The sequence below is a fragment of the Oncorhynchus kisutch genome, linkage group LG22 (genome assembly GCF_002021735.2).
Source record: "Oncorhynchus kisutch isolate 150728-3 linkage group LG22, Okis_V2, whole genome shotgun sequence".
NCBI classification, from domain to species: domain Eukaryota; kingdom Metazoa; phylum Chordata; class Actinopteri; order Salmoniformes; family Salmonidae; genus Oncorhynchus; species Oncorhynchus kisutch.
Genome location: NC_034195.2, coordinates 37,139,722 through 37,167,106, shown reverse-complemented (window position 1 = coordinate 37,167,106; position 27,385 = coordinate 37,139,722). Strand labels below are relative to the sequence as shown.

The following is a 27,385-nucleotide window of genomic DNA, read 5'->3' as shown; positions in this document are numbered from 1 at the left end:
TTGGACACATAATATATTTTTTACATGGTTTCCTAGAAACAAGGGTGGCTCAATTTACCCCTTTGGCTCAACTTACCCCACAGTAATCTCCGTCTTAGCTGGTGTCATGTGATAAGAGAATGATGAAGTATGCTTACAGTTGCACCCACTCTGACGTTTTTTCACTACTTGTGAGCTGCTTCGGCAAGATCAACTCCAGTGGATAGGAAAAAAGGCTTTATGTTCCTAATAACACCTTTTAGTAGGCCTAGTGACAAAGACCAGCCCTAGCCCCTTAAGTCTATGTTATCACAATTAGTTTCATATATGCCTTGATATCTTATTAGTTTGTTATTTCTGAACACAGGCATCGATGCAAATGTCACCAATTGCACTATTGCACATTTTGACATTGACCAAATACAGGTGGTTGATACTTATGTTCGATCTAGTCTTTAACATGACATTTCTGTTTCCGTTTGGATAGATAGTTACTTTAGTTAGTTAGTTTAACATTACATTTTTTTTAATTGGCTGACTTGTGAGACTAGTTGATAACAAAGTTGTCAGCTATTTGAATCAGAGAGTAATAAGCTGATTTCTAGTCTTACTTCTGTTTTAGTCAAGTTCAGCTAAGCACAGAAACAGCCTCAGGGAAGTTCCCGGTATCCGTAAAGTATAGTAATGTAAAAGTAGTCTAGTAGTTAAAATATTCTAAACAGCAACATTCCCCCCCCCCCCCCCCTCACTGGTGAAGCCCAACAATTTCAATCAATCTAATGTATTTATAAAGCCTTTTTTGTTTTTTCATCAGCAGCCTAAAACCCCAAACAGCAAAGCAATGCAGAGGTAGAAGACTAAAGCTTCTACTTTACACAGTTGCCACCAGAATACAGGATACTATTGGAAGTATCTAATAGACTAACAGATTAGGAGGGTAAACAACTGTAGAATGCATATTAAGTCAATTTAATCTAATCAAGTCAACCTCACTGACTTTTATAATTACAACTCAGTGTAAAATTCTTCATAAACCAGATATGAGTTTGAAATTATAAATCAGTCTGATTGAACATTCAAGTTGCCTGGAGTATTTTTATGGCGGCTAATAGTTTAAACACAATCCATTAGGTTATTATAATGCAATTATTTCCAGTCACTCACCTAGAACCACAAGAGCCATCCAGTTCTTAGTCTGTGATTATTGGACAGATAGCACCATCTAGTGGTGATACTGACAACACGGTTGCCATCTCCATCATCAAGTACATTCTCCATAAAGCAGATAACTCCCATTTCTTTCATAGGGCTTTTCACGCTACTGAGCCAAACTGAGGCGAGTCCAACCAAACCAAACCAAGTTGTTCTGAGCTGGCCTGTTTACACATCCACCATAGTTGCTTGCACCGTGCTGGAAAGGACCATGTGAAAAGGAAATATCTGAGCCAGCATGGTAGTGTGATGAGGGCACATTTCTCCGGTGTACTCTTCCTATGGCCTGTCCCCCTTTCCATTATAATTTAATAGGATATAAGACTCATGTATGACTTCATATAAGATGACAAAAAATGTGTCATATCGTTTTATTATAATCATGCAATCCATGTCACATCAGCAGCCAATTGTATCCATACATCTCTCAACAATTTTCTGTGAATTAATGCAGGAAAATAAAACATGTAGTTATGTAAAGTTGATTTCTTAACATGGGAATGCACAAGACATCAAATTGTAAACACTGACCAAAGCAACCTATGAAAACATACAAGTGTTTTTTATACAGCGATACAGCCACCTACTTTACCTTAGGTGGAAAATGAATGCTAAAACTATGGTAAGTATATAGGCTGTAACTAAATCTATCCGAAATGAAAGTCGAACCACCTGTTTCTTCCATAAACATCTTACTCACACAATGAACACAGTTAGCCTGGTCCCAGATCTGTATGTGCGGTCTTGCCAGCTCATGTGGTCACTGGCGGAACAATGACTATAGGAGTTAGCAAGACCGCACAAACACATCTGGGACCAGGCTAGAACAGAGCAGGGTCATCGTTGGAATAATTCCTGGTAAAGCTTTACATTATTTGTATATATGTAGAAATAAGCATAAGGCACTTGTTAAGAACTTATTAAAAGATGAGTAGCAGTGAACCATTTGTTTATCAAAACCAATGAGACAGGACATTCCGTACATTGAAGGCAATTATGATATTGTGTACAACAATAATTGGTCAATTTCTTCTTTAATGCAGAAACTAAAATGGAGTGTTGTTTTATCAGATTTTAGGGCTTGATTCTATCAGTAGCGCTGAAGGTCCGCCTTATAGCACGATTGAAAGGTTGATATGACATATGCAGCGTTTAATGTAAATGCAGTCTCCACAAACATGGGAACATTGCCTTTCAATTTCAATCGCTCCATAGTGCAGGTCTTCAGTGCTACAGATTGAATCAAGCCCTTAGTCAGTGGTGTATTAGTGGTGTATTGCATTAGCCTGGTTCCAGATCGGTTTGTGCTGTTTTGGCAACTCCTCTGGTCATTGTCATGCCAAGGAATTGGCAAGACAGGAAAAACTGGTCTGGGCCATTATCCACAAATCTTCTCAGATTAGGGGTCATGATCTAGGACCAGGTCCTCTCTGGCCATATAATCGTATTCATTATGATATAAAAGGTCAAACTGATCTTAGAGCAGCACTACTACTCTAGCCAGGTCCCAGGGCCTGTATTCATAAACGTGTCTCAGTGTAGGAGTGCTGTTCTAAGATCAGTTTGACCTTTTATATCAGTGTTGCATATCTTTCAATTGAGGCAAACCACTCCCTCTTAGGATCTTACAAAAGTCGATTTACTGTCACTTAGCTTTAAATAAGTATTCAGATATGGCTATTTGGAAAACCAAACAGATGCAATAAGACCTCTAATCTTTGGTCACATTTCTTTACAGATGAATATGCTTAAACATTTTGGCATAGTAACATAGTCATATTGTCAGAGCAAGATAAAAGAGAAAACGAACACTGGCGGTTCATTCAATACTGTTGCATTAACAATATTACGTAAAGTACATACACAGTTGCCAAAGTTCTGCTTCTCCATCAGTAATGGAAATAAATGTGAATAGTGACCAAGCTTTATACTATCTACAGTATTCTACCATTTCAATAAGTGAATAGATCAGTTGTCACATACAGTGCATTCTGAAATTATTCAGACCCCTTGACTTTTTCCACATTGTTACATTACAGCCTTATTCTTAAATTTAAAAAATTATCAATCTACACACAACACCTCATAATGACAAAGCAAAAACAAGTTTTTAGAAAATTTGCTTATTTATAAATATATATTTTTTAAAACCTTAAATATTACATTTACTGTATTCAGTCAGACCCTTAACTCAATACTTTGTTGAAGCACCTTTGGCAGCAATTACAGGCTTGTGTCTTCTTGGGTATGACGCTATAAGCTTGGCACACCTGTATTTGGGGAGTTTCTCCAATTCGTCTCTGTAGATCCTTTCAAGCTCTTTCAGGTTGGATGGGGAGCATCGCTGCACTGCTATTTTCAGGTCTCTCCAAAGATATTAGATCGGGTTCAAGTCTGGGTTCTGGCTGGGCCACTCAAGGACGTTCAGAGACTTGTACCGAAGCGACTCCTGCGTTGTCTTGGCTGTGTGCTTAGGATCGTTGTCTTGTTGGAAGGTGAACCTTCACCCCAGTCTGAGGTCCTAAGTGCTCTGGAGCAGGTTTTCATCAAGGATCTCTCTGTACTTTGCTCCGTTCATCTTTGCCTATATCCTGACTTAGGAGTGGCTTACGTCTGGCCACTACCATGAAGGCCTGATTGGTGGAGTGCTGCAGAGATAGTTGTCCTTCTGGAAGGCTCTCCCATCTCCACAGAGGATCTCTAGAGCTGTCAGAGTGACCATCGGGTTCTTGGTCACCTCCCTGACCAAGGCCCTTCTCCCTCGATTGCTCAGCTTGGCTGGGCGGCCAGCTCTAGGAAGAGTCTTGCTGGTTCCAAACTTCTTCCATTTCAGATTTTTTTTGGTCAAAGACTCCAGCCACACTAGTCATAGACTGTTCTCTCTGCTACCGCACGGTAAGCGGCAAGTCTAGGTCAAAGAGGCTTCTAAACAGCTTCTACCCCCAAGCCATAAGACTCCTGAACATCTAATCAAATGGATACCCAGACTATTTGCATTGCCTCCCTCTTCTATGCTGCTGCTACTCTCTGTTATTATCTATGCTTAGTCACTTTAATAACTCTACATGTACATATTACCTCAATTACCTTGACTATCCGGTGTCCCCGCACATTGACTCTGTACCGGTACCCCTTTTATATCGCCTCCACATTGACTCTGTACCGGTACCCCCTGTATATCGCCTCGCTATTGTTATTTTACTCCTGCTCTTTAATTATTTCTTACTTTTATTTCTTACTTTTGTTTAGGTATTTTCTTAAAACTACATTGTTGGTTAAGTGCTTGTAAGTAAGTGTTTCACTGTTGTATTCGGCGCATGTGACAAATACAATTTCATTTAATAAGATTAATGGAGGCCACTGTGTTCCTGGGGATGCTGCAGAAATGCTGCAGAAATGTTTTGGTACCCATCCCCAGATCCGTGCCTCGACACAATCCTGTCTCGGAGCTCTACGGACAATTCCTTTGAACTCATGGCTTGATTTTTGCTGAAATGCACTGTCAACTGTGGGACCTTATATAAAGAGGTGCGTGCCTTTCCAAATCATGTCCAATCAATTGAATTTACCACAGGTGGACTATAATGAAGTTGTAGAAACATCTCATGGATGATCAATAGGAACAGGATACACCTGAGATCAATTTTGAGTCTCATAGCAAAGGATCAAACCTGTTTTTGCTTTGTCATCATGTGGTGTTGTGTGTAGATTGCTGAGGAAAAGGTTTTATTTAATCCATTTAGAATAAGGCTGTAAAGGAGTCTGAATACTTTCCGAAGGCACTGTATATGAAATATGCATTGACAATAATTGACATATTAACACTTATGGACACATAGGTTACACCATCTATCCTTTCTTCAGTAATAAAACCTTGAACCACTGGTTGTATGTTGTACTGTACCTAGTGTATAATGAAAATCAGAACAGAGCAGAAACAGTCTGCATGTTGGTTGATGTGAGCTGAGGGTCAAATTTTGATATGACAAATACACAGTGTAAATGCTTCAGAAACAGAAATCCATGAAAAGCTACTTTGCCCCATAGGGCCACCGTATCGACATCTCATCCATGACTCAATGCAGTCCAAATGTAGCTACATTACAGCTTAATTCAATTAAATGAAAAATAAAGTAATTGCACTTTAAAGGGATGAAAACGGTGATGATGATAATGGCGATGATGATGATGATAATTACGCATCACTTTTAGTCACAAGGTTTCCATAGATAGGCAACCATTTGGGCTATGACACAGGGTTCTTATGTCTGTTGCTATATTGTCTATTTCAACTACATCGAGTGTACCAAACATTAGGAACACCTTACTAACATTGAGTTGCACCCCTTTTGCCCTCAGAACAGCCTAAATTCGTCAGGGCATGGACTCTACAAGATGTGGCTGGCCCATGTTGACTCCAATGCTTCCCATAGTTGTGTCAAGTTGGCTGGATGTCATTTGGGTTGTGGACGATTCTTGATACAGACTGGAAACTGTTCAGCGTGAAAAACCCAGCAACATTGCAGTTCCTGACATGCCCAAACCGGTGCGCCTGGCACCTACTACCATAGCTCGTTCCGTTCAAAGGCACTTACATCTTTTATCTTGCCCATTCACCCTCTGAATGGGGACACATACACAATCCATGTCTCAATTGCCTCAAGGATTAAAAATCCTTCTTTAACCTGTCTCCTCCCCTTCATCTACACTGATTGAAGTGGATTTAACAAGTGACATCAATAAGGGTTCATAGCTTTCACCTGGATTCACCTGATCAGTCTATGTCATGGAAAGAACAGGTGTTCCTAATGTTTTCTACACTGTTCATCCAAGCTAAGTGCCCCATCCTGCAGTCAGGTAGGTTACCCATAGTCTTCCCTTCATCGTTGGAGCAATCATCATGTGTTGTCCCATGTGGGAGACTAGGAGTTCTTGTACTTGTACACAATGGCCTCTAGCCATATCCTCTGTGTAAGTGTAGGTCCTTTATCCATGACAGGAGAGTGTTACTGAAGTATCATGCTATTACATCCTTGAGCTAGTCTTATCCCAGATCTGTATATAACCAACTCCTGACTAGGAGTGAATAGGAGAGGAGTTGGCTAAAGACAACCGTTTTGGGACCAGACTACCAAGCAGGCTACCATTAGGTTGGTAGTGAGGGGGCCAGCTGGCATGGAACATAGATATCCCCCTCTGTGTCCTCTTACACGTAGATCCCTTCTGGGTTCAAGCCAGATGTCAGCGGGCTTTGCAGGACCCGAAGGTGACCGGGCATCGAGGAGACTGGACGCTTCAGGGAACCGGACAGAGGAACCAAGTCTGAAAGATAGAGAAAGAGATAATTTGTTACTTTATTTTGCTTTAGATATTTGTTACCTTCAAATCTACTTCTCAGATTTAAATGATAGTTCCTCCGTGCATTACTAGGTCTGACCACAGGGTGTCAGCATTGAACCATGCAGGACACCAGCCATAGCAGTTGATTCAATGGCCAAACATGGAGGGCTCTAACTGATTCAACACACATGTCCTGCTAGGTTATTAGAAGGACATGAACATTAAACAAATAGCTTTACAAAATTGAAAACCATTAGCATGACTACTAATATAAATTCACATGAGGTAATGATAAGTAATGATAAGCACATGGTAATATACAGTTATAAAAACATATTTGGAAAAGTGATCTGAAAAACAATTGGGTGAGGGGGGATTTAAAGGTGTACTGCTGTCTGGGTTGATATAGAGGATATTTTAAAAAGGTCTGGTTTAGTGCATAAAACCACAGTCTTTTTATAGTCTCTAACATGGCTGCACCATCGAGAGCATCCTGACCGGTTGCATCACCGCCTGGTATGGCAGCTGCTGTGCATCCAAACGTAAGGCGCTACAGAGGGTAGTGCTTATTTTATTACCAGGGGAACAGTGGGTTAACTGCCTTGTTCAGGGGCAGAACGACAGACTTTTACCTTGTCAGCTCGGGAACTCGATCTAGCAACCTTTCGGTTACTGGCCCAATGCTATAACCACTAGGCTACCTGCCACCTCTGCTGGTGTACAGCCCAGTACATCACTGGGGCCAAGCTTCCTGCCATCCAGGACCTATATACTAGGCGGTGTCAGAGGAAGGCCCAAAAAATTGTCAAAGACTCCAGTCACCCAAGTCATAGACTGTTCTCTCTGCTACCGCACGGCAAGCAGTACCGGAGCACCAAGTCTAGGTCCAAAAGGCTCCTTAACAGCTTCTACCCCCAAGCCATGAGACTGCTGAACAATTAATCAAATGGCCACCCGGACTATTTGCATTGACACCCCCTCATTTGTTTTTACACTGCTGCTACTCACTAATTATTATTAGTCACTTTCCCTCTACCTACATGTACAAATGACCTCGACTAACCTGTACCCCCGCATATTGACACAGTACCGGTACCCCCTGTACATAGCCTCATTATTGTTATTTCATTGTGTCAGTTATCTTTATATATATTTTTTTTACTTTAGTGTATTTAGTCAATATTTCTTAACTCTATTTTCTTAAAACTGGATAAGGGCTTGTAAGTAAGCATTTCACGGTAAGGTCTACAACTGTTGTATTCAGCACATGACAAATAACATTTGATTCAATTTGATTAGGCACTAACACACACCTTCAGAACCTGTTTCAAATTCAAGTTTTATACAAAGGTCTTTAAAGGTTTTCCAAGACCACCTGGTGACTCTTGAATAGTTTGTTCTCTCCCAAAGCCTTTTAACAAGCCTCAGTGTTCACAGTGTTCTTAGCTCTCTGTCTAACTCTGTTCTCTCTGCCAGGCCAGCCTAGCCTCTTGGCAGGCAAGATACAGTCCACTGAGTCCATCACAAAAATGGCTGAGCATGAGATGGAAGGAGAGAGTAATGGAGGGATATGATGACGGAGGGAGAGAGGGAGAGATGAGGTGGCGGCTAGCAGCCGTTGGCATGGAGACCATAAGTTCCACTGGAGGGGGCGAAACAAATGCATGCTCGCTCGCACTCTTGCTCTCTGTAGCCGAGTAATCCTCTCTCAGCAGGTAGAGGGACGTCACATAGAAAATGATAACTGCTGTAGAAAAACCTTAGTGGGACTGACTAAGTGACCTGGCAGACAGAGCAGTGAAGAGCAGAATGAAAAGGTTACATTTTCGTCATGCAAAAGATCCCAGATCTGTGCAAAAATGGTCATTAAATGAATCAGCATGATTTAATTTGCGTGATGGAAGCAGGTTTACAGTATTTTTTGCTCCACAGATATGTCACCGACGAGGGAAATGGCATGTAAATACACCTTCTGCACAGTGGTAGTGATATAGCCAATGTCATGAAGTTGCCTGTCTTTGTTCAGTGTGGACAGGCTTGTTATTGGTTGTGTTTAATTCATCAGCAGTGAATCACATAATATGTGATTATTATGCCTTACAATGAATAAGGTGAATAAACTGAGACTCAGCAATATGACATGACCACGAGCAGTAGTGAAAACCAAAGATATTGCAGATCAGAGCAATGCAAGAGGCTGCACCCACACAGAGGATCGACGCATCTAGCTCATTTGAAGTAAATGACCTGTGCCCTGTCCGGTGTGGGTAGTCTCCTCCTCATCCTCACTGGGCTCGGCTGGCAGCACGGTGACCTTGGTGCCAGTCTGCTGGATGAACTGCTGCAGGTTGACCTGTCTCAGCTCCTTGGTCAGCTGCTCCAGCTCATGCTGCATGTCCTGGAGTGGAGATACAGATTGACCAAAGATATGAATCTATATTTTTTTGCCAGCTGTACTTCCATAATCTGCAGCCATACTGACTGGTAACCTGTTCCTGGTGCGTGGGTGGGCTACATGTTATGCCCCAACAATCTGCTCATGGTGTGTGTGTGCCCACCAGTATGTTCATTCAACACGGTATATGTGTCTCTATGTGCATTTGTTTATGTGTACGGTCATGCATCAGTGTTTTGTGTGTGTGTGTGTGTGTGTGCGTGCATGTCAATGCATGTGTCTGACCTGCATTCTCTTGCTACTCTGGCTCAGGGACCTGTCCACGGCTCTGCAGCTGCTCTCTAGCTGGACGGCTTGTCTGTCCTGGGTCTTGAGCTCCGTGCGGGCCCTAAGCAACTGCGCCCTGGCCTCCACCTCGCTCACCCTCTGAGTCTCCTGTCTTTCCCACCGCAGATGCTCCTCCTCGAGACCCGCTTCCACACCCTGACACAAAGACAGGTTTTATTTTGAGACCAATAGGAGTAAGAGGTGGTTAGGAGAAGATATGCTTCCCAGCACCCTAGCCACATCATCTGTTGGTAGTCAGGCTTAAATACAGATGGAAGTGCATAGAAATGCATAGAGAGACATTCAGAGAGAGGACAGGCATTGTCTCTCTTTAAAATGGTGTTGCAAGGTGCCTGTACACCTTTAATGTTAAGGGGTTATAACAATATCATATTCAACAGAAATCGTAACATTTCGAATTAGAATTAGAATGACAAAAACTTTATTGTCCACGCAATGTGGAAATGTGTCTTTGGCTTCACAAAATAAAAACGGACATTAAACACCATCAGGAGCACATCATCCTCGAGATCATTAAAGAAACTATACATCAGTACAAAAGTGGAACAGTGCAAGTGCAGTTTCGTACAATTTAGGTGACCAATAATAGTGTCCAGGCCACTTGTACATATCTAACTAATGCCCATGAGTCATAAATCTGAGGTGTGCCCAACCCACCTGTACCAGAACCATCCTGTCCCCCAGGTCGACTTTAGCGCCCTGCAGACGTCCCGTTAGCTCCTCAAGCTTGTCCTCTAGCTGCCTCTCGCTCTCCAGCTCAATCTGCAGCTCGCTGGCCCAGAACTCCTCCTCCTCCATTTCCACTTCGTTCTTCCTCAGTCTTCTCTCCAGCCTCAATATCTCCTCCACCAGCCCTCCCGCTCCTCTTACCTCCTCTCCCCCTCCTTCTCCCCCTCCCCCACCCCCACCCCAGGTCTGCAGCTCAGCCTCATAGGCCTCCAGCCTGTTCTCCAGCACACCCAGAGTCTCTCTCTGGAGCCCCACCAGTCTGACCAAGTCATCCATGCGGCAGGCCCACATGCCGGGGGACACTGCCCCCCCTGGGGCTACCGCTTCGGCTGCTACATGGTGGTGGTGGTTCTGGTTCCCACCGTTCCCCTGGAGTAGGAGACGTCGTTTGGCCTCGGCCTCCCTCTCCTCCCAAGCCCGGCCTCCACTCAGGATGTCCCGGAGGCCCCGGGGCCTGCCGGAGAAGGTGAGGGACTTGCGGCGCGGCTCACGGCGGCGGAGGGAGCGCTCACTGGGGTGGCGGAGCTTGGCAAGTGGGGGGAGGCTCTGCCGGTGGAGACCGCGTTCCGGGCCTCGAAGCGGGGGCCCCTCGGAAGGGGGGCGTTCAGTCAGGGAGGGGCCTGTGCGGTGCAGGATCAGCTGGACGTCACCGGCATACTGACCCCAGGTGTTGATGGAGGCCACTGGGCTCTCGTGGGGGGCCAGGTGGCGCTCTGTGTCTCGCCATTGCTCCACCAGGGTATAGCGCCCAGTGCGGCCTTCAAAAAACAGATAGACAAGTTCAGATGTCGGCTTTTTGTGTATGATTTTGTGAATGTCTTCTTTGTGAATGTCAGCATACAGTTGAAGTCGGAAGTTTACATACACCTTAGCCGAATACATTTAAACTAAGTTTTTCACAATTCCTGACATTTAATCCTAGTAAAAATTCCCTGTCTTAGGTCAGTTAGGATCAACACTTTATTTTAAGAATGTGAAATGACAGATAGTAGAGAGAAGGATTTATTTCAGCTTTTATTTCATTCATTACATTCCCAGTGGGTCAGAAGTTTACATACACTCAATTAGTATTTGGTAGCATTGCCTTTAAATTGTTTAACTTGGGTCAAACGTTTCGGGTAGCCTTCCACAAGCTTCCCACAATAAATTGGGTGAATTTTGTCCCATTTCTCCTGACTGTCACGCCCTGACCGTAGATTGCTTTGTATGTTTCTATTGTTGTTTGGTCAGGGTGTGATTTGGGTGGGCATTCTATGTTTGTATGTCTAGGTTTTTGTATTTCTATGTTTCGGCCGGGAATGGTCCTCAATCAGGGACAGCTGTCTATCGTTGTCTCTGATTGGGAATCATACTTAGGTAGCCTGTTTTTCCACTTTTGGTTGTGGGTAGTTGTATTTCTGTTTAGTCTTTGTTTCACCTTGCAGGACTGTTTCGGGTTTTCCGTTTGTTATTTTTGTATTCAGTGTTCAGTCAGTTCAAATAAAGATGAACAGGTACCACGCTGCACCTTGGTCCTCCACTCCTTCCAACAGCTGTTACACTGGACAGCTGGTGTAACTGAGTCAGGTTTGTAGGCCTTCTTGCTCGCACACTTTCAATTCTGCCCACACATTTTCTATAGGATTGAGGGCAGGGCTTTGTGATGGCCACTTCACCACCTTAACTTTGTTGTCCTTAAGCCATTTTGCCACAACTTTGGAAGTATGCTTGGGGTCATTGTCCATTTGGAAGACACATTTGCGACCAAGCTTTAACTTGCTGACTGATGTCTTGAGATGTTGCTTCAATATATCCACATAATTTTCCGTCCTCATGATGCCATATTTTTTGTGAAGTGCACCAGTCCCTCCTGCAGAAAAGCACCCCCACAACATGATGCTGCTTCACGGTTGGGATGGTGTTTTCCAAGCTGTTTAAAAGCACAGTCAACTTAGTGTATGTAAACTTCTGACCCACTGGAATTGTGCTACAGTGAATTATAACTGAAATAATCTGTCTAAACAATTGTTGGAAAAATTACTTGTGTCATGCACAAAGTAAATGTCTTAAACAACTTGCCAAAACTATAGTTTGTTTAACAAGAAATGTGTGGAGTGGTTGAAAAACAAGTTTTAATGACTCCAACCTAAGTGTATGTAAACTTCCGACTTCAACTGTATGTACTTTGACTAACTAACAAATCCATTGAGGTGAATAATCGCTCTTGTGATAATATTTAATGTTTATCATCAGTAGGATAAGTATCAGTGCATCCATCACCTTGGAATGTATGAGTCTTGAATAATTGAACGTCAATCTATGCAGAGATTAATAACCTTGTTTTAGGTGGAATTTAATTTAATTTTCCAATTTTCACACACGAAACAAGGCCAAAGACACCGAGGCAACCCCCTGATACACAGTCTCTTGCCAAAAACTCAATGCTTGTCCCAACTAGAGAGAAACCCAATAAACCTAACATTAATCTTGTCATTAGACATTAGTACTGTGCATAGGACCCTTCTTTAAACCCAGAATATACAAAGGTTTAGGATCAGTGGATCTCAGTATTAAATTGATTATCACTCTCGAGTGGCGCAGCAGTCTAAGGCACTGCATCATAGTGATAGAGGCGTCATTACAGACCCTGGTTTGATCTCGGGCTGTCTCACAACCGGCCATGATCGGGAGTCCCATAGGGCGGCGCACAATTGGCCCAGCGTCGTCCTGGTTAGGATTTGGCCGGTGTAGGCCGCCATTGTAAATAAGAATTTGTTCTTAACCGACTTGCCTGGTTAAATAAAAAAATGTAATCACCATGTGTAAAACAGTCGCAAATTGAAAAACTATAAAGGTCACTTGGGAGCGTAAGAAGCAGTATCCCATATTATAAGCGGTTCTATTGTGATTTTACCATACAGTTGTATGGATCATCACTTGTATCTCATGAAAGAGAAATATGGTTTTACAGCGTATCTTGTTTAAAAATAGAAAGGGCCTCCCGGGTGGCGCAGTGGTTAAGGGTGCTGTGCTGCAGCGCCAGCTGTGCCACCAGAGACTCTGGGTTCGCCGGCCGCGACCGGGAGGTCCGTGGGGCGACGCACAATTGGCCTAGCGTTGTTAGGGAGGGTTTGGCCGGTAGGGAAATCCTTGTCTCATCGCGCACCAGCGACGGGAGCAGTGCGCGCTAACCAAGGTTGCCAGGTGCACGGTGTTTCCTCCGACACATTGGTGCGGCTGGCTTCCGGGTTGGATGGCGCTGTGTTAAGAAGCAGTGCGGCTTGGTTGGGTTGTGTATCGGAGGACGCATGACTTTCAACCTTTGTCTCTCCCGAGCCCGTACGGGAGTTTTAGCGATGAGACAAGATAGTAGCTACTAAACAATTGGATACCATGAAATTGGGGAGAAAAAGGGGTAAAAATTAAAAGAGGGGGGAAAAAAGTAGGAGAGGCAGGGGAGAGGAGGAGAGGGGGCTTCAATAAGTGGTTTTCCCCCTTCCTGGCGAGCGATGGAAGGATGAGTCAGACTTTCCCTCCTCCCGCCTGCCCCACATAGTGGGAAGTGATGTCAATACAGGCTGCTCCATTCCTCTTCTCTCACTGAGAGGGAGCTAGGGATGGATGGAGGAGGGGGAATCTGATCCAAATAAAGCCTCTGACTAAGATCCTCTATCTCTCACTACAGCACCAAGAGGCTGAGGTGTAGGCAGGAGGAGAGGAACACATATTTATTCATTTCATTATGCATATTTTCAATTAGCGACAGGCTATTACATTTTCTGCAGCAAGCCTAATTTTAACACGGCTCCAAAACAAGTTTAATTCATCACCATTTCATAAACAAGCAACACATTACTGAGAATCAGTATATCTTCTTCACTGTCCACACTAGTCCACATTGTACGCAGTCAATCAACTTTGGCTTGGTGACAAAGACAGTAGCCTACGTAACCAAAGCCTCACTGGTAAATAGGTTCAAATAGAGGTGCATTACATGATCATTCTACTACTCCCTATGTCAATACAATCCTTAAGGAAGGGCAAAGCTCATTCATAAAACAAAGTATAGGCCTACTTCAGGCTTAAATGCCAATACTTTTTATACTTCAAACACACAAAACAAACATCCTGAAGCCTTGGTCAAGAGTCATAGGTCAGAGCTCACCTATGGCCTGGGCCAGAGCGATGACCACTTCCTGGCAGGTGGTTGCCTCGGTGACCCCGCATACGACCCTCTGGACCCCGTCCACCCAAACCTTGAGCTCCATTCTGGGTCAGGTGCAGCGAGGGGGCCTGCGGTGGGTTTGCCCCATCATTCCTGGAAGCTCCAGCTGGCCACCACCTCACTGAGGAGGGAGAACACAGAGCAAAACAGGAAGGACCTGGTCAGGAAGCACTTTTAAGATGACATTGTTTTGGTTATTTGGATTCTCTGCCCAGAACTGGAAAAAACTGGACCAACTGTTTGAAATAAGTTTGTAGTTGAAATATTGCAATTTCAACCGGTTTTCACCCACTGACTGAGGATCTTTTGAATTGTGTAAAACTATTTATTTTGTACATGTAGAAGTTGTTGTCAGTATAGTCTGTGAGGAGATAGGCTCATTCATCATGGGCTGAAAACAATACCAGCCTGAAAATGTGTGCCACTATTTTTAGGGGCTGTTGAGGAAAAGGAGGATGGCTCAAACAGTTGGTGAATGACAGAACCGTCAAACCTCCCAGCCAGGCATTCTGGGACCAGCTGGACATGACATTGTTGTTTTCATCCTGGCTCTGTGAATAGGTACATGTCTTTAGGGAGGTTAGACAGGAAGAGCCTGCCAGTACTGATGCTCTGAGCCAAGTTCCTGTTATTTTGTGGAGAATTGTGAGGAAACAACAGTGAGGAGAGAGCAGGAAGATTGCGTCAGTGAGATAGAGAGGGGACGTGCAGGAAAAGTGAGTGAAAGGTGAAATGGAGAGGGGGCAGGGAGAGAGACTGCAACAAAGGAGGGAGAGGATGAGGAGGATGAAGGGAACAATTACTTTCTTTTGATGTCTCGGAGTCGAGGATCTCATATTTTGCCGCAGATGTGCCAACTTTTCAACGAGATCCTACGATAAGTGAGACGTTATTGTGCAAATATATGCACACAGAAAAATATATGCACACAGAAAAGACTTAAGAGTCCTCTTGAGAGAGAATGACCACCAAAGGAACAGGGAAAATATGCACACAATGTGTTGAAAAGGAAAAGTGAAGTGTATGTCTGTGCTTCTGGCTCGATTTGATGAGGAACATATGGCCGAAACTTTAGTTGGTTCTCTACATAATGCTCTGTGTGTTGTTCACTGTATGAGATTCAAAACAGCTTCACTGTAGTAATCCAATGAAGTATGTGGTAAAAACACTGAAGAATTTAGGACATAGACTGAAGACTACCAGCTTTATCAGAAATGCATATTTGTCTCACATTCATTTTGAACCCCAATCCCTTCCCAGTCAAGTTCATTCAATACAAAATTAACAAGACTGCTTTTGTGACTGTAGTAGACTCTGAGTAGATAACAAAACATGGCCAGTGTCCTTGGTCCATGCAGTCTGGCACATTCCTTCCTGCCACACAATGGACCATGGAAGAAAAGTCAATATGAAATCAGATTAAATTAGGGACTTTTCAAAGGAAAACCCAGCTCCGCTCCATCGCAGTCCTCTTCAAGGAGAGAGTCTATGAAGAGAGAGTAGATAGATGGCCAGTGTCCAGAGCTGCGATGCTCCCTAGAAGGCTGACCTTCATAGTGCAGTTGAGCACAGAGCTCTATCCCTCTGCTGGACACTTAACCCCCCTCCACATCTCCCCCACCCTCCCACATTCCCTCTCCATGTTCTTAATGTCATCTAGCACAGCCTCGGCAGGCTGCTGTGCCTTACAGACACACACGCGCACACACACGGTCAGACACACGCACTCACACACTGCCTCTCCCATGGTGCTTTGCTAAACACAGTGGGTCCGGAACACTAAACAGCATTGCGAGATAAAATCAGTTCAGCTAAATAGAACTAGGGGCTTTTAATTTATCATTTTAGGACCAGGCAAATGAGGGCTGCAAACAAACCCTGTGTGTGTGTGTGTTTCACCTTTATCTCTGGCCTGGCTCCTGATTGCTCTATTCCTGGTGTGTTTACAGCTGGTTAGAAAGTGCTTTTGTTCTTCATCCAGATTGCCCTTAAATGGCAGCAGACTGCAGATAGAGGGATGGAAGGAAACAGGCTGCGAGTCACACATAAATAGGACCCTGGGAGATTTTTCTGCACTGACCCATTACTCTGTCACCATTTTGTTGAACCTTTTTTTCCAGGGGAGTGAAAAGGACAAAGGGGCATGAATGGACACTGGAATACTGTGTGTGTGTGTGTACGCGTCGGGGGGGGTTAACATGAAACTGACATGAAACTGGGTCAACCTGGCCATGCTGCTGCTCCAGTTTCAACTGTTCTGCCTGCGACTATGGAACCCTGACCTGTTCACCGTGTTTACTATTACTTGACCATGCTGGTCATTTTTGAACATTTGAACATCTTGGCCATGTTCTGTTATAATCTCCACCCGGCACAACCAGAAGAGGACTGGCCACCCCTCATAGCCTGGTTCCTCTCTAGGTTTCTTCCTAGGTTTTGGCCTTTCTAAGGAGTTTTTCCTAGCCAACGTGCTTTTACACCTGCATTGCTTGCTGTTTGGGGTTTTAGGCTGGGTTTCTGTACAGCACTTTGATATATCAGCTGATGTAAGAAGGGCTTTATAAATACATTTAATTTGATTTGATTTATTAGACAGTACCAGTTTGGTTTTATAATTGTACAACCCCCCCCAGGAAAACAGCCAGTGGTTATGTGAGGGTACTAATGCGCCTTAATACCATGTTGTAACACACGTTGGCAGGTATTACAATATGACATATTATCCATATAAGCTTAGCATTCAGTACACAAACAGGAAATACACACATGTGCCGAACACAAACAGTGTAGACCTATCCGTGAAATGCTTACTTACAATGCAGTTCGAGAAATAGAGTTAATAAAATATTTACAAAATAAAGTAAAGAATGTTTTATCAAAAAGTAACACAAGAAAATGACATATCAATAACGAAGCTATATACAGGGGGTACCGAGTCAATGTGGAGGCTATATACAGGGGGTACCGGTACCGAGTCAATGTGCGGGGGTACAGGTTAGTCCAGGTCATTTGTAAAGTGACTATTCATAGATAATAAACAGCGAGTAGCAGCAGTGTAAAAACAAAGGGGGGGGGGGGGGTCAATGTAAATAGTCTGGTGGCCATTTATTAATTGTTCAGCAGTCTTATGGCTTGGGGGTAGAAGCTGTTAAGGAGCCTTTTGGTCCTAGACTTGGTGCTCTGGTACCGCTTGCCATACGGTAGCAGAGAGAACAGCCTATGAGTATGGCTGGAGTCTCTGACAATGTTTTGGGCCTTCCTCTGACATGCTTAGCATATAGGTCCTGGATGTCAGGAAGCTTGGCCCCAGTGATGTACTGGGCCGTACGCACTACCCTCTGTAGTGCCTTACGGTCAGACGCCGAGCAGTTGCCATACCAGGCGGTGATGCAACCGGTCAGGATGCTCTCGATGGTGCAGCTGTAGAACTTTTTGAGGATCTGGGGACCCATGCCAAATCTTTTCAGTCTCCTGAGGGGGGAAAGGTGTTGTCATGCCCTCTTCATGACTGTCTTGGTGTGTTTGGACCATGATCGTTGGTTGGTGATGTTGTGACGACCCTCCCACTCTGTCTGCCGTATTCTCTCTTTGTTGTTTGCTTATTAGGATGCTGGTGGGCGGAGTTGGGAGGGACGTCAGCTACATGGGAAACACCTGGGCCCGGTGTCTCCCAGGATAAATACACCACTTCCCCATTCATGGAGGAGACTCTCTCCATGTAGACACCTTTTATAGATTTTGTTGTGATTCTTGGTGGTTTTTTGGTTGTTTGCTTTAGCATCTTTCAAGACCCTGCATTATCACCTTCATGCCTGCAAAACACTCACTTACACTACTGATTACTGATTACACAGACCATTGTATATTATACTTAGTTACTTATTTAATAAATATATATATATTGTTACTCCTTATCTCCATGTTGTCTCCCTTTTGTTACAGGCTTTGAGCCGGTTCGTGACAAGTGGGGGCTCATCCGGGATCTTTGAACTGTTGGTTTGGGAGACCGTGGAGGTACGTGTTTGGTCTGCATATTTTGTTTGAGTTTGATAGGCCCAGTATTGGTTGCCTTTGTTGTTTGGGTTGTGTGCTGCGTTGGAGAGAGTATAATGGTTAGTGGCCCTGCCTAGCCTGAAAACGTTTGTTCTACTTTCTGTTGGGACGAGTCTGAGGTGAGTAATCGGCTGTGTACCTCGGTGGGAGATTTGGGTAGGGTAGTGGAACTTGCTACCCGGAGCTATAGCCTTTTTCCCCTGATAGGCTTAGCGACATGTTTCATTTTTTGGAATATGTTGGGCATGGTTAATGTTTGTTATTTTTGTGTGGTGTCTGTGGACTGACCAGTTGTCTCGGGGGCACATCCGTGGCTTTGTGGAATTTGCCAGCATGCTGGGGAGTTTTTCCTTGCCAGCGGGCTACAGTGCGTAAATTCCCACTGCAAATCCGCACGAAGACTAGGGTTGAGTTATTGTAGGTTTTGGGGAAGCTCCGTATCTCATCTCTCTTCTGTGGTGCTCAAGGTGATTGTCAATTCTTCTTTTTTTTTGGTCTATGGCGTCTTATGTAGATGAGTTCATTCGCTTTCCATCAGAGGAGTTGTTAGATTTAGGTACTAAAGAACAGCTGTTGAATGTCGCTGAACACTACAAGGTTGAGATTAGTGATAAACGTCTAAAGAATTCTATTAGGTTGATATTGAAGGCCAATCTGCTGGAGAGTGGTATTCTTGAAGTTACCACTGGGCCAGCCTCTGCTGAGAATTTGTCGTCTTCCCATAACGTTACAATGGCCATTCCATTGGTTAGTCCTAGTAGCCTTCTTTTTGAACAGCAGAAAGAACTGCTTCTGTTACAGCTGGAGCATGACCGTGAGAAGAGAGAGCATGATCGGCAGCATGACCGTGAGAAGAGAGAGCATGATCGGCAGCATGACCGTGAGAAGAGAGAGCATGATCGGCAGCATGACCGTGAGAAGAGAGAGCATGATCGGCAGCATGATCGTGAGAAGCTAGAGCATGATCGGCAGCATGATCGTGAGAAGAGAGAGCATGATCGGCAGCATGACCGTGAGAAGAGAGAGCATGATCGGCAGCATGACCGTGAGAAGAGAGAGCATGATCGGCAGCATGACCGTGAGAAGAGAGAGCATGATCGGCAGCATGACCGTGAGAAGAGAGAGCATGATCGGCAGCATGACCGTGAGAAGAGAGAGCATGATCGGCAGCATGACCGTGAGAAGAGAGAGCATGATCGGCAGCATGACCGTGAGAAGAGAGAGCATGATCGGCAGCATGACCGTGAGAAGAGAGAGCATGATCGGCAGCATGACCGTGAGAAGAGAGAGCATGATCGGCAGCATGATCGTGAGAAGAGAGAGCATGATCGGCAGCATGATCGTGAGAAGAGAGAGCATGATCGGCAGCATGATCGTGAGAAGAGAGAGCATGATCGGCAGCATGACCGTGAGAAGAGAGAGCATGATCGGCAGCATGACCGTGAGAAGAGAGAGCATGATCGGCAGCATGATCGTGAGAAGAGAGAGCATGATCGTGTAAAATATGAAAAGGAATTGGCATTTAAACAAGATATGGAGCGTGCTAAAATCTAGTTGCAACAAGAACGTATAGAGTTGGTTAGGGAAGGAAAGATCTCAGGGGAGGGTTTGTTTTGGGAAGGTGACCCAGATTTACCTAGGGGTAGTTCCTCTTTTGGTCGTGCCCCAGAGACATTTGATATTGTTGGGAACTTACGGTTATTGCCTCAGTTTAATGAAAGGGACCCCGAGACATTCTTTTCGTTGTTTGAGCGTGTTGCTGACGCTAGGACTTGGCCTGATTCTGACCGCACTTTAATGTTGCAGTGTGTGCTGACTGGTAAAGCGCAGGAAGCATATTCAGCTCTTAGTGTACACAACAGTTCCAATTATGATAAAGTTAAAACAGCTGTGTTACAGATTTATGAATTGGTCCCTGAGGCTTACCGCCAACGATTTAGAACTTTAAAAAGGGATGATAAGCAGACTCATGTTGAGTTTGCGCGACAATTATCTTTACAGTTTAATCGCTGGTGTTCCGCCTCTGCAGTTGTGACTTTCCAAGGGCTGTGTGATCTGATTATGTTAGAGCAATTTAAGGACACAATTCCTGATCATATTGCCACGTATATTAACGAACAGAAAGTAAAGAATGTCGCTGAAGCTGCGGTTTTGGCGGACGAGTATGTGTTGACTCACAAAAGTGTCTTTGCAGAGCCCCGTATTCGGGAAAGAGTGGGGGCGTTCGGATAGATTTGGGCTTCGCTCACCGAGATACTTTGGTTCACGGGCAGAGTTCTATTCAACTAGGGTTGATCCTGACTCCCATGGTAAAGCTGACTTTGGGCAGGAGTGTCACTACTGTCAAGGTTCAGGTCATTGGAAAAATGAATGTCCACTTCTCAGGTCAAAGGGTGCTTACGCTAAATCTAAGCCTACCGCGTTAGCTGTACCTGTTCCACATCAGTTCACTCATGACTCATTTCCTCAGGCCCAGGAGAATGTGAAAGTCCATATTTCGAAGAGCCCTTACTGCTGCTCGATCATCCTATTTTTCAAACTTAATTGAGGAAAATAACAACAATCCGAAATTCCTTTTTGATACTGTCGCAAAGCTAACTAAAAAGCAGCATTCCCCAAGAGAGGATGACTTTCACTTTAGCAGTGATAAATTAATGAACTTCTTTGAGGAAAAGATTATGATTATTAGAAAGCAAATTACGGACTCTTCTTTAAATCTGCGTATTCCTTCAAAGCTCAGTTGTCCTGAGTCTGCACAACTCTCCCAGGACCTAGGATCAAGAGAGACGCTCAAGTGTTTTAGTAATATATCTCTTGACACAATGATTAAAATAATCATGGCCTCTAAACCTTCAAGCTGCATACTGGACCCTATTCCAACTAAACTACTGAAAGAGCTGCTTCCTGTGCTTGGCCCTCCTATGTTGAACATAATAAACGGCTCTCTATCCACCGGATGTGTACCAAACTCACTAAAAGTGGCAGTAATAAAGCCTCTCTTGAAAAAGCCAAACCTTGATCCAGAAAATATAAAAAACTATCGGCCTATATCGAATCTTCCATTCCTCTCAAAAATTTTAGAAAAGGCTGTTGCGCAGCAACTTACTGCCTTCCTGAAGACAAACAATGTATACGAAATGCTTTTAGACCCCATCATAGCACTGAGACGGCACTTGTGAAGGTGGTAAATGACATTTTAATGGCATCGGACCGAGGCTCTGCATCTGTCCTCGTGCTCCTAGACCTTAGTGCTGCTTTTGATACCATCGATCACCACATTCTTTTGGAGAGATTGGAAACCCAAATTGGTCTACACGGACAAGTTCTGGCCTGGTTTAGATCTTATCTGTCGGAAAGATATCAGTTTGTCTCTGTGAATGGTTTGTCCTCTGACAAATCAACTGTAAATTTCGGTGTTCCTCAAGGTTCCGTTTTAGGACCACTATTGTTTTCACTATATATTTTACCTCTTGGGGATGTTATTCGAAAACATAATGTTAACTTTCATGCGGATGACACAGCTGTACATTTCAATGAAACATGGTGAAGCCCCAAAATTGCCCTTGCTAGAAGCATGTGTTTCAGACATAAGGAAGTGGATGGCTGCAAACTTTCTACTTTTAAACTCGGACAAAACAGAGATGCTTGTTCTAGGTCCCAAGAAACAAAGAGATCTTCTGTTGAATCTGACAATTAATCTTAATGGTTGTACAGTCGTCTCAAATAAAACTGTGAAGGACCTCGGCATTACTCTGGACCCTGATCTCTCTTTTGAAGAACATATCAAGACCATTTCAAGGACAGCTTTTTTTCCATCTACGTAACATTGCAAAAATCTGAAACTTTCTGTCCAAAAATGATGCAGAAAAATTCATCCATGCTTTTGTCACTTTTAGGTTAGACTACTGCAATGCTCTACTTTCCGGCTACCCGGATAAAGCACTAAATAAACTTCAGTTGGTGCTAAATACGGCTGCTAGAATCCTGACTAGAACCAAAAAAATGTATCATATTACTCCAGTGCTAGCCTCTCTACACTGGCTTCCTGTCAAAGCAAGGGATGATTTCAAGGTTTTACTGCTAACCACCTACAAAGCATTACATGGGCTTGCTCCTCCCTATCTCTATGATTTGGTCCTGCCGTACATACCTACACGTACGCTGCGGTCACAAGACGCAGGCCTCCTAATTGTCCCTAGAATTTCTAAGCAAACGAGCTCTATAGAGCTCCATTTTTATGGAACGGTCTGCCTACCCATGTCAGAGACGCAAACTCGGTCTCAACCTTTAAGTCTTTACTGAAGACTCATCTCTTCAGTGGGTCATATGATTGAGTGTAGTCTGGCCCAGGAGTGGGAAGGTGAACGGAAAGGCTCTGGAGAAACGAACCGCCCTTGCTGTCTCTGCCTGGCCGGTTCCCCTCTTTCCACTGGGATTCTCTGCCTCTAACCCTATTACAAGGGCTGAGTCACTGGCTTACTGGGGCCCTCTCATGCCGTCCCTGGAAGGGGTGCATCACCTGAGTGGGTTGATTCACTGATGTGGTCATCCTGTCTGGGTTGGCGCCCCCCCTTGGGTTGTGCCATGGCGGAGATCTTTGTGGGCTATACTTGGCCCTGTCTCAGGATGGTAAGTTGGTGGTTGAAGATATCCCTCTAGTGGTGTGGGGGCTGTGCTTTGGCAAAGTGGGTGGGGTTATATCCTTCCTGTTTGGCCCTGTCCGGGGGTGTCCTCGGATGGGTCCACAGTGTCTCCTGACCCCTCCTTTCTCAGCCTCCAGTATTTATGCTGCAGTAGTTTATGTGTCAGGGGGCTAGGGTCAGTTTGTTATATCTGGAGTACTTCTCCTGTCCTATTCGGTGTCCTATGTGAATCTAAGTGTGCGTTCTCTAATTCTCTCCTTCTCTCTCTCGGAGGACCTGAGCCCTAGGACCATGCCCCAGGATTACCTGACATGATGACTCCTTGCTGTCCCCAGTCCACCTGGCCGTGCTGCTGCTCCAGTTTCAACTGTTCTGCCTTCTTATTATTCGAACATGCTGATCATTTATGAACATTTGAACATCTTGGCCATGTTCTGTTTTAATCTCCACCCGGCACAGCCAGAAGAGGACTGGCCACCCCACATATGCTCTCTCTAATTCTCTCTTTTTTTCTCTCTCTCTCGGAGGACCTGAGCCCTAGGACCATGCCCCAGGACTACCTGACATGATGACTCCTTGCTGTCCCCAGTCCATCTGACTGTGCTGCTGCTCCAGTTTCAACTGTTCTGCCTTCTTATTATTCGAACATGCTGATCATTTATGAACATTTGAACATCTTGGCCATGTTCTGTTTTAATCTCCACCCGGCACAGCCAGAAGAGGACTGGCCACCCCACATATGCTCTCTCTAATTCTCTCTTTTTTTCTCTCTCTCTCGGAGGACCTGAGCCCTAGGACCATGCCCCAGGACTACCTGACATGATGACTCCTTGCTGTCCCCAGTCCATCTGACTGTGCTGCTGCTCCAGTTTCAACTGTTCTGCCTTATTATTATACGACCATGCTGGTCATTTATGAACATTTGAACATCTTGGCCATGTTCTGTTATAATCTCCACCCGGCACAGCCAGAAGAGGACTGGCCACCCCACAGCCTGGTTCCTCTCTAGGTGTCTTCCTAGGTTTTGGCCTTTCTAGGGAGTTTTTCCTAGCCACCGTGCTTCTACACCTGCATTGCTTGCTGTTTGGGGTTTTAGGCTGGGTTTCTGTACAGCACTTTGAGATATCAGCTGATGTACGAAGGGCTATATAAATAAATTTGATTTGATATTGATCCAGACTATTTACCTTTCATTACGGAAGGTTTTGTGTCTATGTTAGGAAGTAAAGACCTAGTGCCAGTGAAGATCCTGAGAGACACAGGTGCCTCTGAATCATTTGTGTTGGAGTCTGTGTTACCTTTTTCTGCTAAGACTGATTCGGGGAATAGTGTTCTAATTAGGGGGATAGGTTTGAACACTCTGTCAGTTCCATTGCATAAATTGATGTTGGATTGTGGGCTGGTGAAGGGTGAAGTTGTTGTGGGGGTGCGTCCTTCGTTGCCTATTGAGGGTATCAACGTTATGGTGAGCGTGTATGGCCTGTCGTGTTTCCATCTCTAGTGGTTTCCACTAAGCCGTCATTTGTTGGGATTCCTGATGAGTGTACAGAGTTTCCCAGAGGTGTTCTCTGCGTGTGCAGTGACACGTTCTATGAGCCGTGGCGAACTGGTCACTGCGCCGAACTAATGATAATAATACAAAGAAGTATGTCACTGTTTTCCCTGTTATCCCGTTATCTGTAACCCGCTCAGATCTAATTAATGCGCAACGGGATGACCCCACGTTAGAAGAGTTGCGTGACCAAATTGTGCCTGTAGAACAGTTGGGAGATGTCGCCCATGGCTATTTTCTCCAAGAGGATGTCCTGATGAGAAAGTGGGTGTCTCATGATAGTTGTTTTCTGGGGGAGGCAATTAGTCAGGTTGTTGTACCAGTTAAGCTTTGTGAGTTGGTGTTGGAAACTTCCCACAGCGACGTTGCTGGACATATGGGGGTGAGGAAAACCTACAATTGCATTTTAAGACATTTCTTTTGGCCTAGATTAGAGGGATGTTTCAGATTTGATCAAAACTTGTCATACCTGTCAATTAACTGGTAAGCCTAATCAAGCTATTAAAGCGGTACCATTGTTTCCTATTCCTGTACTCAGCCAGTATCTGATTATTGACTGTGTGGGTCCTCTGCCTCATTCTAAAAAGGGTAGCAGTTACCTGTTCACTGTGATGTGTCAGACCACTAGGTTTCCTGCTGCCTATCCTCTCCGATCTATCACGACTAAATCGGTGTTAAAAGCTTTGACTCTGTTTCTCTCATTGTTTTGGAATCCCTAAGGTCATTCAGAGTGATCAAGGATCTAATTTCACCTCTAATCTGTTTAGTCAGGTTCTTCAACAGCTCCATATTAAACACAATTTGTCTAGCGCCTATCACGCACAAAGTCCAGGAGTACTGGAACGAGATGGATAAGGATTGGGAGGAGTGGTTGCCTTGGTTCCTGTTAGCCGCTAGGGAGGTTTCACAGGAGAGCACAGGATTCAGTCCAAATGACCTTGTGTTTGGACATAGGGTGTGTGGACTTTTATCTGTTCTCCAGGATGACTGGAAGTCTCCCGAGCCTCCTCAGTCCCTGTTAACGTATGTGTTTGATTTCCGGCGACGGCTGTACGCCGCTGGTGAAATGGCTAAAGAGAAGTTATCATCTAGACAGGAGAGGATGAAGGGCATATTTGATCGCCGAGCTGAGCCTCGTCACTTTAGTCCGGGTGACCAGGTTCTTGCTCTGCTGCCAATTGTTGGTTCACCTTTTCAAGCCAAGTTTCAAGGTCCATATTCAGTGGTGCGCCAGTATACTGAGCAAAATTATCTAGTTGCCACTCCAGAACGGAGGAAAGCACACCAGCTGTGCCATGTAAATCTGTTAAAACCCTATTATGCACGTTCCTCTGAGACTGAACAGTGGGATTCTACAGAGGACGGTAAACCTGGTCTTTTGGCTGATACCGTTGTTTCCTTGGGTTCTTGTCGTGCTAGATCTGTGCATGAGGAGGAAGATGTTCCTGGTCCTGACGATTTGTATATTGCAGGGTAGTCTCACTCACCTACCTGTTGATGGGCGGAAAGAGATGGTTGGTCTGCTTCAGAGATTTCCAGGTTTATTTTCTGATACACCTACACGTACAAACTTAATAGAACATGATATTGACATTGGAGATGCTGACCCCATTCGTCAGCGGTTCTATAGAGTTTCTTCAGAGAAACTACGTTGTCTGGATGCTGAGGTCAAGTACATGCTGGAGAGTAAGATAGCAGAGCCTTCTTTCTCCAGTTGGGCTTCTCCCTGTATCTTGGTCAGTAAACCGGATGGAACAAACCGATTTTTGTACGGACTACCGTAAGGTAAACAGTGTCACAAAGCCAGACTCATTTCCTCTTCCTCGGATGGAGGACTGTGTTGATCAAGTCGGTGCAGCAAAGTTTGATGCAAATTTGAACTGTTAAAAGGCTATTGGCAGGTGCCACTGACGACTAGGGCACGTGAAATCTCTGCCTTTATTACACCCTTTGGTCTGTACTCGTATTCGGTTATGAGTTTCGGTCTGCGCAATGCACCTGCCACTTTTCAGCGACTTATGAACAGGGTTGTCGCCGGTCTGACCGGGTGCGCTGTATATTTGGACGATGTAGTGATATATGCAGATACTTGAGAAGAATATCTGTCCCGTATTCAAGCCTTGTTCAAATGTCTGGCTGCGGGTCGCCTCACAATCAATCTGGCTAAATGTGAGTTTGCTCAGGCGACCGTTACATACCTTGGAAAAGTGGTTGGGCAGGGTGAAGTGCATCCTGTTAGGGCTAAAGTGGTGGCTATTGATGCTTTTCCACCACCAACTACTAAAAAGGCTCTGATGCGTTTCTTGGGCATGATTGGTTATTACCGTAGTTTTTGTAGTAACTTCTCTACTGTGGTCGCTCCCTTGACCGATATGCTGAAAGCTAAGGCTGTTTACGTTTGGTCTACTCGTTGTCAACACGCTTTTGAAGATGCAAAGAGGTTGCTTACCTCAACTCTGGTGCTGGCTGCTCCTCGCATGGATTTGTCATTTACCTTGCAGGTGGATGCTAGTCATGTGGGGGCAGGTGCAGTTCTGCTGCAAGCAGATGTGTCTGGAGAGGCCTGTTAGTTTCTTTTCCAAAAAGTTTAACGATTATCAGTTGAACTATTCGGTAATTGAAAAGGAAGCGCTAGCACTCATTTGGGCGCTACAACACTTCGAAGTGTATGTCGGGTCGGGGGTAGTACCTATTGTGGTCTACACCGACCATAACCCCCTCACTTTTTTGAGGTCCATGATGTGTCCAAACCAGAGGATAATGCGATGGTGTTTATTTTTACAATCATTCCATCTCGATGTGTGGCACATCCGGGGGACTGAAAACATGATTGCTGATGTGCTCTCTCGTGCGCCCTGTTCCTAAATGTTTACGTGACTGACCATTGTTTCGTATTGTCATGTTCTCTGTCCTGTCTGCTCCCTCCTGGT

General features: G+C 44.6%; 1 protein-coding gene across 2 annotated transcripts in view; it reads right to left on the bottom strand.

Moving 5' to 3' along the window:
* Positions 1-4,958: 4,958 nt before the first annotated feature.
* Positions 4,959-27,385, bottom strand: part of LOC109866856 (ras association domain-containing protein 8) — a 35,377-nt gene continuing 12,950 nt past the window's right edge. The window contains exons 2-6 of one of the 2 annotated variants that reach the window (XM_031801930.1): positions 14,148-14,328; positions 9,932-10,761; positions 9,212-9,409; positions 8,779-8,929; positions 4,959-6,513 (exon numbers count right to left, since the gene is read on the bottom strand). In XM_031801930.1, the coding sequence (XP_031657790.1) occupies positions 6,398-6,513; positions 8,779-8,929; positions 9,212-9,409; positions 9,932-10,761; positions 14,148-14,250 (1,398 nt within the window). In that variant the 5' untranslated portion in view covers positions 14,251-14,328 and the 3' untranslated portion in view covers positions 4,959-6,397. Of the gene's footprint in view, positions 6,514-8,738; positions 8,930-9,211; positions 9,410-9,931; positions 10,762-14,147; positions 14,329-27,385 lie in introns of both variants that reach the window. The other variant, XM_020455731.2, reaches the window with a different exon arrangement.